This window comes from Bos grunniens, chromosome 22 (assembly GCF_055505025.1).
Source record: "Bos grunniens cultivar Pamir isolate PY7600 chromosome 22, Bosgru_T2T1.0, whole genome shotgun sequence".
Lineage (NCBI taxonomy): Eukaryota > Metazoa > Chordata > Mammalia > Artiodactyla > Bovidae > Bos > Bos grunniens.
Genome location: NC_141186.1, coordinates 17,176,308 through 17,187,986, shown reverse-complemented (window position 1 = coordinate 17,187,986; position 11,679 = coordinate 17,176,308). Strand labels below are relative to the sequence as shown.

The 11,679-nt window shown below is 48.6% G+C and overlaps 1 protein-coding gene across 1 annotated transcript; it reads right to left on the bottom strand.

Moving 5' to 3' along the window:
• Positions 1 to 2,515: 2,515 nt before the first annotated feature.
• TADA3 (transcriptional adaptor 3) lies at positions 2,516 to 11,586 on the bottom strand. Its single transcript, XM_086366449.1, has 8 exons — positions 11,327 to 11,586; positions 9,719 to 9,969; positions 9,495 to 9,600; positions 7,963 to 8,102; positions 7,766 to 7,871; positions 6,128 to 6,237; positions 4,992 to 5,177; positions 2,516 to 3,068 (listed from the first exon to the last, which is right to left on the bottom strand). Exons 1-8 carry the CDS (start codon positions 11,531 to 11,533, stop codon positions 2,876 to 2,878), a joined length of 1,299 nt encoding a protein of 432 aa, XP_086222575.1. The 5' UTR covers positions 11,534 to 11,586; the 3' UTR covers positions 2,516 to 2,875.
• Between the last annotated feature and the right edge of the window lie 93 nt (positions 11,587 to 11,679).

Sequence of the window (11,679 nt, the reverse complement as noted above, 5' to 3'; positions counted from 1 at the left end):
AATAAAAACATTGGAGCCTTGAGGTGCCAAAACGAATCTCCCCCTCCTCAAAGGGAACCCAGCTTTCCCCAGCTCCATAAAGGAGGCCTTCTTCGGCTCTAATGGACATGGGTGGCCATAAGAGGGACTCCCTGTCCTGTTGTCGTTGTCACCTCTGTCAGGGATCGTACTAGCAGAGCTGTGACCGTTCTTGCACTGAGGCTGTGCAACCTTCTTGAGCCTGGATGTCCTCCTCTGCAAGGTAAATGTTACTCCTCGCCTTGTAGGTGTGTAATGAGCATCATATAAGACATGGAGCAAAGGGCCAGCACAGTACCAGGCAGAAGGTAGATGTGCAATAGAGAATAACTAGAATTCTCACAACCAATCCTTGAAAGTTCCGTTTTTTCCCTCGTGAACTAGGCCCAGTCAGTCTTCTAGGGTTTTTCCTTCTACTTATAATGTCTACCTTCCTCTCTCACAATTCTACCTCATCTCGGGACCTCGGCTGCCATCCTTCCTCCTCCACAAAATCGTTGCTGTTCCTGGAACACTGTGCTAATGACGCCTACTATACTTATGGTAACGGACATGGAAACGAGCAGTAACTAAGAACAGGGGGTCTGTAGGCAGGGCTTGCGTGTATTGCTGTAGAGGTTGCGCACCACCTAAACCTGAAGTACCACACGCAGACTCTAAGGAAGTGGGGCCCTAATGTGCTGCGTCATAAAGAGACTCTGCAAGTCAAACTGAGCTTGAAACCATGCTCAACCACTAATCCGCTACTTGAGCAGGCAAGGTATATCAATTCCTAAGACTTAAGTTTCCTCATCTGTGACTGGGATATTGTTAGTACCTACATGCGGGATGTTTGAGAAGATTCAATAGCTTAAAAAGTTTAGCAGTGCCTTGTACAAGGCCGAATTTATTGAGCACTTAATTTTAGAAATTAAGTGTGGGTGTTTCTCTCTGAGAAGCCTGCACAGAACCGCAGGGCAGTGAATCACTGAAAATCTGCAGCAGCACCTCCCCCGCCCCTCCACTGCCACACAGCAGGAGGCAGAGCCTCCCTCACACTGTCCTTTCTCTCAGGACCGCACGCCACCCTTCTTTTTGCCAAAATACACTTTTATTAGTCACATCTTTTCTAGTTGACAAATGACAAAGCTCCAAAGTAGACTAGCGTAAGCTGAAATAAACATTTGTGGGCGAATATAACTGAACTCCAGTGGAGGATCCAGGGCATCAGCTATATCGTTCGAGAGCTCTGTCTTCCATCTCCTGGCTCTGCTTCCTGAATTGGCTGTATTCTCCGGCAGACTTTTCCATGTGGCCAGAAAATGGGTTACTGGGTGGTTCAAGCTTATATTCTGTGGTTTTTTCTCTCAAAAGAGAAGTCCTCCTTTCTTTCAGCATCCATAGAGCAGTCTTACGGAAGGCCTCTGATTAGCCCAGCTTGAGTCACTTGCCCACTCTTTGGACCAATCATTGTGGCTAGAGGGATGGCAGACTGAGATTGGCCGTTCTGGTGTCACATGTCCACCCTCTTTTGACAGCCCACAGAGCTAGGTGGAATGGGAAAAAGGCAGTTCTCTAACAGGAGAGGTGTTGGCCATATAAGAATGTTGGCCATCCTGGCCATCCTCCTTTAAGGCTCAGTTCATAGGTCACTTCCTTAGGGAATCTCTGCCCCCCCACACCTCCATGTGGACCTCAACCTTCCCACAGTAAATTGCAAATTATTCTCCGACTCTCTGACATTATAGTTTAGGAACAATTGGAGACAGAGACAAGAGTCTGTTTATTCATCTGTTCTACCCTGTCTCCTCACTACCTTAGGCTTAGTGGGGAAGCAGACTCCTTTCTCATAGAGAGTGGTTTAAACCCATTAGAGTCATCCCAGGTCATTCATTCAGGGAGAACTTTCTGAAGATATCTGTGGCCACAGGTAACAACATCTCAGCTCAGGGTGGTTTGACAATAAGGACATTGTGTTAGCTAGGGGTTTGGTGCTCTGGGGGCAGGGTGGCATCCACCAGGGTTCAAGAATGGGCATGTAGGACCGAGATTGGGCTGGTGAGACCTAATGGTGTCTGGGAAAGGCTTCTTGCTCTTCGGGGTGGGCCGTGGAAGCCAGCTGATGCCTTCCTGCCCTCTTGTGCTGGACAGAAATAAGGAAGCATTTGGCCTCCATCAGCTGCTACTGGCTGCCACTGCACAGCAGGAAGGGAACCTACTTCAGACAAAAGCTGACACCATGGGAGTGTGGAGATCCCTGGCCCTTTGGTCAACCCTGGTGGATGCCACCCTGCCCCCGGAGCACCAAACCCCTAGCTAACACAATGTCCTTATTGTCAAACCACCCTGAGCTGAGATGTTGTTACCTGTGGTCACAGATATCTTCAGAAAGTTCTCCCTGAATGAATGACCTGGGTGAGTGGCCACAGGCTGAGAGCCATCGAGCATGCCCTAGTCAACTCTGCCACTCCACCAGTTCCTTTCTACCCCACAGTAACAGACATGCAGAGATTCTGGATGCTTTTTAAAAAAACCATGTTTCAGTCGCTTTATTCTTAAGTCTGCACTTTACAAAACCACAATGGAGAAGTCCTTGAGGGTGAGGGGTGGAGAGGGTAGGGGGTGAGGAAGACCCAGAAATGAAGCCCCTCCTCATCTGGGGGACCAAGCAGAGACTGGGCCCCAGGCCAGCCCAGCAGGGCCTCTCATGTCCTGGCTATACAGACTTATGCCAGAACATGTCAGGGAAGGGCCCAGCCTCTAGAGACCGCTGCCATTTGACATTAGCTAGGCAGCCACAGGCCAAACTTCTGGAAGCCGGAAGGAAGTGGGCCTCCCGTCCCAGGCCAGGGGAAGGTGGCCTGAGCAGGGGTGAGAGCTACCCGTCCAGCAGCTTCAGGATGCTCTCGCGCTCCTTCAGAGTCTTCCAAGCCTGGTCTTTCTCCTTCTTGGTGGGGGTCCGTTTCTTCTGCCGGGCAGCCATGATCTTGCGGAAGGCATCCATGACCTCATTGTCTGCCATGCGGACCCGCTGCCTCAGCTCCTGTCGGCTCACCTCCTCCTTCGCCAGCCTATGGGAACCAGCCAACCAGATGCTATGGGAAGCCCACCAGGACAGGGGCTCCTCCCTCTTCCAGACTGAGCCCATCTGCTACCCGGGGACCGTGGACCTTTCCATACCAAAAAGCAAAGTTACTGAGCCACACTTAGGTGGTGCCCTGTGTCAAGTACTGCCTCTTCAAAAACAGTAATTCAATCAATCCTCATAACAACCTTGTGAGGTAGGTACTACTAATATTCTTGTTACCACTGAGGGAACTGAGGCTCAAGGAGGGAAAGAAATGCCCCAGGATCCCACAGCTAGTGAGCAGAAATCTGAATCGAAGCAGGCTGGCTCCCAACTATCTTTAAAAGGTGTCCCGGTGCCAGCAAAAGACCTGCTTACTTCAGCATCCAAATTCCAGAGCCATCTAAGGGTCCAGGCAGCCTGAGGTCTACAGGAGGCAAGTGAGATGCCAAATTGATGCCTCTGAATGGAACCTGACCTATCAATTCAATTGATGGTGGAGCTGGAAGGTCACTAAAGAGATCCACATAGTTTAACATGTTGATTTTTCAGAAGGGGAAGCTGCTGCTCGGGGCAGGACATGCCTTGCAGCCTGTCCATGCAGGGCTGAGGGGTACATGCGGGCCTTCTGACAGTCAATCTAGTTCCTTCACTGCCCCTGACTTCCACATCTGCACAGCCCTACTTCTCTCTCCCCCTCTGCCCTTGCCCTCCCTTCCTCCATACTCTTTTATCTGTATTTTCCTCTTCTTGCCCTTGAGAGGGAACTAGAATGAGGCTTTGGACTCAGCCTTGGGCTTGAGTCACAGCTTGGCTGTTTGCTGGCTGTGTGGCCTTCAGCAGAGCACTCATTTCACTGGGCCTTTATTTCCTCATTTGGTGCACAGGGAAAAAACTACCAGCTACTCTCTGGGCTGTACAGGAGATTAAGTAAGAGGGCAGACATAAAACCCGTGGTACATGGTAGACACTCAGTACACCCTCATCCTTAAATACCCCAGCAGCTCGTCAGCAACTTTCTTTCCTAATGGTGCATGTCTTTGCCAACCACTCATGCAATGACTGTAAGCCCTTTGCCCTGCCTCTTCTCCTAACCCACAGCACCAGGTCTAAGAGATAGGCAACCTGGCCAAATGGATGAGTGTGCCCTGCTCTGTTGGGGCTCTGTGAGGTGAAGACACAGCACCTGCCTATAAGAAGCAAGGGGACTTAGTTGGGCTGTTTGTCTATCTCCCCAATAAAATGGCAGTGCCTCCCGTGATCTGCCTCTGGTTTCCACCTGCATCCTTGTTGTGACCAATGCAGGGCAAGATGCATGGAAATGAATACAAAATGAATGACATTGCACTTCAACACTGGTCAATTCCTGGTGAGAGGCTGATAATCACAGATGCCCAACTAAATGTTAACAGTTGATAATCTGAGGTAGAGAGTATATTGGTGTTTACTGTGCTAGTATGTCAGATTTTCTACATGTATGAAATTTTCACTATAAAACTTGGGGGGAACAAAAGGTCCCTGGTTCAATCCTGAGTTTTGGCACCAAAAACAAAGAACAAGAATCAAGAAAAAAAAAAAGCACACTTTGGGAGAAAAAGAAAATCAGCATGGAGAGGATTAAAAACTAAGCCACACAACAATGTGAATATAATTAACACTACTAAACTGTACACTTGAAAACGGTTTAGAGGGTAAAATTTTCTATTATTTGTTTTTACCACAGTTTGAGGTAAATAAATAACTCACAGATGCCTCAGCTCTAGTCAGGGGAATTAGAATGTTTGAGATATAACCAGTGGGGTGGTGCCCAGCAATGACTTTTTTTTCAAAGCTCCTCAGGTCTTCAGAGGCCCTGCCAGGTTTGAAAAGCCTGCCGTCAAGCTCCCAGAAGGTGACCATTGCGGCCGAGGCCTCCATCCACACTCACCTCAGCAGGTCATGCTTCTTGGTGCGGTTGTGGGCACTGAGCGCCTTCAGCTCAGCCTGCCGCTTGCGCAGCTCCGCCAGAACCTCGTCCTCTGAGTCCTCTGCAGGGCGGTCCTCAGACTCCAGCAGGCCCTGGGCGATCAGCTCCTCCTTAATGCGGCTCTCCAGGGACTTCGTATGCGGCACACTGCAGGGGAGGGCAGTGCTCAGCTCAAGGCCAGCCTGTAGGGGGGCCCCTCTGAGGCACCCAAGCTAGCAAACACCTTCCCTTCTCTTTGGGACACCCTCTCTGTCTATCTACATATCAAAATACAGAGACAGACACATTTGATCTTGTTTCAGACACAAGCAACAGATATCAATATATTATTTAATATAAAATACAGGAAAACCTATAATGCTAACAACCTAGAGAGAATTATTATGTTATCTGTTATTATTACACACCATTTTTTTCCCATATGGTATATACATAAAAATATGTATTTTATGTTACTATTATATAAATACTATACATACTCTAGATTGTGTTAAATATTAGTCTCACTTTTTTTTTAATCTTTTGGCTACACTCATGGCCCTGTGGGATCTTAGTTCTCTGACCAGGGATTGAACCCGCACCCCCTGCATTGGCAGTGTGGAGTCTTAACCACTGGACAACCTGGGAAGTCCCTCTTCCCACTTTTATTATGTATTATTTTAGCTTGTTACCTGCTATGTATACACATTTAAATACATCTTAAGTAAAAACAGGGTCATACTGTTCATATTGTGCTACAACTAATGTTTTCCACTTATCACTCTACTGATCCCATCTTTTCATATCAATTAATTATATTTCTCTAATATGATTGATAGTTGCAAGTTATTTCATCATATGGAGTTACAACGAGTTAGCCAGCCAGTCCCCTCCAGTTGGACATTTAGGTTTACAGTGAGAACAGGGCCATAATGAAAACCCTGAACTAACTCTGTGTATGTGGAAGTGCTTGGCCAGCACGCACATGTGACTTCTATTGGACTTTATAAAAATGTTCTCAGTCTCTCTATGAATATAAAGACCACCCCAGGCTGGGATTGACAGAAGTCAACAGAAGCAGAGGCCAGACTGTGGAGTGTGGACATGATGTCACTCACCTGAAGGGCTTGTTCTGATTGCGGGGAGAGGTGCTTGCCCCATCCGCCCCCGATTCTTTCCCAGACATGTCTGGAATAGGAGAGTCCTCCATGGGGGAAATAATATTTTCCTAGAAGAGCACAGAGATGGTCAGAAGAAGAAAGAGCTGTAGTATTATCATTTTCCTGCTTCCCTCTGACCTACATGGACAGTCTTCACATACCAGAAATAATCTTTTCTTCTTTGCATTCCACCCACTCTGGGAAGTCTTCCCAAACTGGCTCCAAAAAGCTTTCATCATTTTATAAATTCTTGTTTTTGTACTGATACAAAAGGGAGCACAGAAGAGTGATGGTAACATTCAACAGCAGTAATGAGAAGAACTAGGGCTCGTTAAGCATTTGCAGTGCACCAGGGGCTGTGCTGAGCACAGGGGCTGTACCGTGGCAGAGGTGGCTGGCTGTCCAAAAGCCATTCTCGTCTTCCCTCCACAGGAGCTGGGCTAATGGCTACCCAGATACACCCCACTTCCCAGCCTCCCCTGTGGTCAGGGTGGTCATGTGACAGATACTCTCCAATGGAAAGTGATTAGACGAGATAAGAGCCACAGCCAGTGGGACCTTCACACACTCCTCCTTGCTCTTTTTCTGTGGGCTGGAGTGCCAGTCACATTTGGAATGACCCTGTGCAGAGCTCATGTTTACGACAGCAAAGTGGGCTTCCCTGGTGGCTCTGTGGAATGCAGCAGACATAGGTTTGATCCCTGAACCAGGAAGATCCCACATGCCGCAGAGCAACTGAGCCTGGGCACCACAACTACTGAGCCTGTGCTCTAGAGGCCAGGAGCTGCTACTACTGAGCCTGTGCACCCCAGAGCCCGTGCTCCACAACAAAAGAAGCCACTGCAATTACAAGCCCGAGCACCCCAACTACAGAGTAGCCCCTGATCGCCACAACTAGAGAAAAACCTAAGCAGCAACGAAGACCCAGCACAGCCAAAGATACATATATGCATTTTTTTAAACAATTCAAAAGCCAGCAAACCTGGGGTCCCTGTCTGATGATGTGGAACAGAGATCTCCCCCAAGCTCAATTGATCTGGAACACGTGCCCAGAATACTACATGGGAGAGAAAAATGCTATTGTGTTTGAGCCAGAGGGAAAACTGAGGCTCATAAGGTGACGAGACATGCCTTGGGATAGTCAGTGGGCATAAAGAAAGGGACGCTGAATCTGGTGTTTGAAACCTGCTTCCGCTTATTAGCTGTGTGATGTCAAGCAAACAGTTCCCTTTTTTGAGCCTCAACCTTGTTCGGTGTAATGTGGGGTTAACCACTATCTGCCTCTAACAAGAGGATGTGTAGAAAGCCCTTTGCACAGGGCCTTTCACTAATGCTCCACAAAAGTAACTGTGGAGTAGTGGCTACCCTGGAGGTGGGGGAGGTTAAACACTGGGAGGGGCACGAGAGGGCCTTCAGGGATGCCAATGATGTTTTATTTTGTGATCTTGGGACTAGTTGCACAAGGGTGCTCATTTGTGAAAATCAATCAAGCTGTACATTTATGACTTACGTACCTTTCTAAATATACACTTCAATAAACAATTAAACATTGAAATAGAGTGATAGTGGTTCCTGTTTTGCACTGGGGGTACTCACCTCCACCAAGGCCTGCAGCAGGCGCTGTGTCAGGGCACCAAAGGGACACCCGTCTTCTGGCTGCTCATGCTGGGCCTCAGACTTCTTCAGCAGGGCATCCACATCTGCATTGGGCAGAAACATGGTAGACTGGTGGGCTGAAGTTCTGGGAACTCAAGTCCTAGCCTGGGGTGGGCGGGGAGGTGAGGGACTTAACTTTAGTGTCCAGTTCGGTCAGGGGCCCCATGAGGCCTTTCTTCTTGTCAGCCACGGCTGCTGCCCGGGCCCCGTCCTTCTGTTCCTCCAGCAGGTCCTCCTGTGCCCAGCGCTGGGAGTAGTGCTTCCCCAAGGGCGGGATCTGTGGGAGACATCCCACCCAGCCCCAAAGAGATAAATACAGGCCAGCGATGCCTGGGGTGTGGCATGGTCTCTCTGTGCACTTGGAACTGCTAACAGGCTCTTAGTTCACCCTCATTCCTTCATTTATCTGTCTCCCAAGTATCTAGCCCAGGGCTGAGGCCTGAGCCTCAGGTGAGAAGAGATACAGGAGATAAAAATCTTTACACTCACAGTTTAGAAAAGAAGCCAGGTACATAAACAACTAAAACACACAGAAGGCAGTACAGGAAAATTTCCACGATGTAAGGTGCACAATGGTGTGTGTACACAGACAATTTCAGTTGACAGCTATTATCTCTCGAGAGAACTACAGGCCTTAAGGTCAGAAATGAGAGAGAAATAGCTTATGCACTGCTTAAACTTGTGACTGCCTGTACAGATTACCTTTTCAAATAAGCTTTTTAAAAATTCAGACAAGTGGAGTGACAGAGTAGGTTAGGGTGTTGTGGCAGTGCAAAAGACAGACCAACCTTCTGCTGGGAAACCTGCAAAACCATTTTGGTGCAGGTAACGTACAATACGGGACTTGAAGGGTGTTAGTTTGCCAAGAGGAGATGGGCATGTGCAGAGGCCCAGAGACCAGAAAGGACCTTGTGTGAGCCTGGAGTGAGGGTAAGGTGCTTGGTGGGGCTGGCAAATAACAGCAGTAAAGAGGTGGTGTGGCCAAGGACACTGGAGAGGGGCACCTGGGCTGTGCTACCAAAGACTGAGGCTTGGACCTGAGTCTGTGGGCAGTGGGAGCCACACGAGGCTGTGTTTTAAGCACCTCTAATCATGACAGCAGACCTATGGGAGAATTCCCCTCCAACATTTTTCTGTATTTTCTAAATTTTCTTTAACGGAACCTCTTTTATTTTCATCATAAAGACTAAAAATAAAAAAAACTTCTATACATTAAAAAAATAAAAAAGAGAGAGAGGAACTTCCATGGTGGTTCAATGCTGAAGACTGCTCACTTCTACTGCAAGGGGTGCAGGATCGATCCCTGGTCAGGGAACTAAGATCCCACATGCCATCTGGTGCATCCAATAAAAAGGGAGAGAGAATCCCTCTAGAGGGAAGCAAGTGTTAAGAGGCTGTAAAGGTAAAAGCTGATGAATTTTTGAGCCAAAGCAAAGGGGATGACAGAGACAAAGGGAGGACCTCACTGAAGAAGATGCCTTAGGATGTAGCGGGGTGGAAGGGAGGAAGCTGAGAGCTAGAACCTGGGTGTCTGAGTGGGTTAATGGAACTGTCAGGAGGCTGGGGAGAGAGAAAAAGAAGATGATATATAGCTCTGTGATCTTTGATTCTGAGGCATCTCTGAGCCCTCTTGTTCTCCATCATGTCTATCTAGGCCTGGGGTCTTCACCTTGTAATGTTCAGCCTCATCTTCTGGGGGTTTCAGTAGCTCCTCTAGCGTGCGCACTTCCTCACTGGTGATATCAGCACAGTATGGCTCCACCGAAGCCCAGAATCTGCAGGGAGAAGCAGAGCCTGAGGGGGTGCCCCTGCCCCACCAGCCTCAGCCCCAGGCCCCTCCACAGCCTCCAGTGCCCAAATCCCAAGGCCCATCTATGTTCCTGGGCCCAGAACCTGTTGGGGGCATCATTCTTGGGGATACGTGGCACATCAATTGGGTCATCGGTGAATTCATATTCCTGGATCTTGGGCTGAAGGTTTTTGGATTTGGGTCGCCCAGGGCCAGGGCCGGGCCCATGTCCCGCCTTCCCTTCCAGTTTCTGCTTCTTGGGCTTCCCATGTTTGGGGGGAGCTCCAAGCTCATGGTCTCGACCCAGCTTCAGGAATCGTCGGTCACCTTTCTTATCCTGCCAGTCAGTGAGGATCTGAAATTCAAAGACTGTCACTGAGGTTGAGAAGGGAAGACACAGGACAACTCCATCTCCCCATGAAAAATTAGGATCTGGAACTCAAGAAGGCTCTAAGTTTCTCCCCTTCCTTTTTTTATCTAGCAAACTCCTAATCATACTGCAAAACTCAGCTCCTTTTCTGTGCCCAGCTCACAAGATGTTTTCATATACTTGTCTTCATTCCATTCACTTGTCTGTATTGATTCACCTCTGCAGCACCCACCCTGGTCACACAGTGTTTAGCAGGTCCAACGAGTAGATGACAATGCAGTGCATATTAGCCCGAGGAAAACATGCTGGCAGTAACTTTCTACTGAAGGCACGTATGGCTCCCAGCAAACCTTCACTTTAAATGTTACCATGACTAGAAAGCCTTTCCTGTATCAGCTCTCTACTTCTTAGATGCTAAAAGACTGTGCCACAGCCCCACCCGAAAAGCTTCCATGGGTTCCCAGGGACCACAAGTTAATTTTATTCATCTTGGAGGTTCAGTTAAAATGCCATCTTCTTTCTACAGGAGTCTCTGGTACCTCGCACCCCTAGGCCCGATCATGTCATCTGGTCATAACTAGAATAAACGGAGTACCTTGTCTCTTCAACAGGATTATAAGCTATTGGGGACCAGGAAGTTCATCTCAGCCATCTCTGGTCCCCAGGTCCTGGCAGAGCACCTGGCACACAGGGCTCAGAGGATGTTTATGCCATAAATAGAAATAATGAGAGTCAGACCAATAAATAACATTTGACATGCTTACTTAAGTGTCAGACGTTGGGCTGAGCCTTTGTAAAAATCTCTCTTAATCCTCACAAAAGCTGAGGGTAGGTCCTATTATCCAGCCCACTTTGCAGACAGAGGACTGATCTGCAGAAGCAGGTGGTAAGTTTTGCAACATCACACAGCTCAGAAACAGCAGGATTCAAATCCAGGCCTCCCATTCCAGTTCCCCCAGTACTCCTAATCAGAACAGCAATTCACCTGATACGTGTCTGACCTCCCCTTCCCTTTAGTTGGCACACTCCCCAAAGGCTGGAATTGTCCTAATTAACTCTACAGACCCAGAACATTGTGGAGTGGCGGGGGTCCCTAGATGCTTAGTGAATAAGAAATCTCACATTTTAGAAGGAGCATGCACATTCTTGCATATTTTATGTGTCACACGAGCAATGTTTGGGTCTCTCTCTTCACCCCTGAGATCCTGTAACCTGGGCCTCAGCAGCTGAGGCTAACTCAATGACACATCCCATAACTTGTCACAGTCCATCCCTGTAGTGGACTGTAGTGATGTCCCTGTAGTGACATCCCTGTAGTGATGTCCCCTCTGTAGGGTATAACCTGGGTTTCAGCCTCAAGCACCCGCAGGCGTCGGCTGGCAGAGGAAAGCAGGGTCTCAAGCTCCAGCTGCAATGTGTCCAGCTCCTCGATACCGATGCCGTCATCCTCAGAGCGGGCCAACACCGCTGTGTAGCGGGGACAGACCTTCAGGTGGTCCACAGACTTGAAGTCGTGGAACTGCAAGGGGCAGTCCTTCAGCTCACTCATGGCTCAGGATAGGGGACCCTGTGGAGCTGGAGAGGAAAGGACCATTGATGGGGGGAAAAGTGGCACTAGAAGAGTCCAAGGGCTCCTTCCATCCACCGACACTTCGGGGAGTCAGGTTTCAGCGCCCTATTGACAAGGATGATGGC

What these genes read in the sequence shown, in the direction of transcription:
- TADA3 (XM_086366449.1), bottom strand. Translation starts at nt 11,533, where the DNA reads ATGAGTGAGCTGAAGGACTGCCCCTTGCAGTTCCACGACTTCAAGTCT. An exon ending in ATGAGGCTGAACATTACAAG is followed by an intron (nt 8,103 to 9,494) that starts GTGAAGACCCCA and finishes TGTCTCCCACAG; the next exon opens with ATCCCGCCCTTGGGGAAGCA. An exon ending in TGCTGCAGGCCTTGGTGGAG is followed by an intron (nt 6,238 to 7,765) that starts GTGAGTACCCCC and finishes GTGCTCTTCTAG; the next exon opens with GAAAATATTATTTCCCCCAT.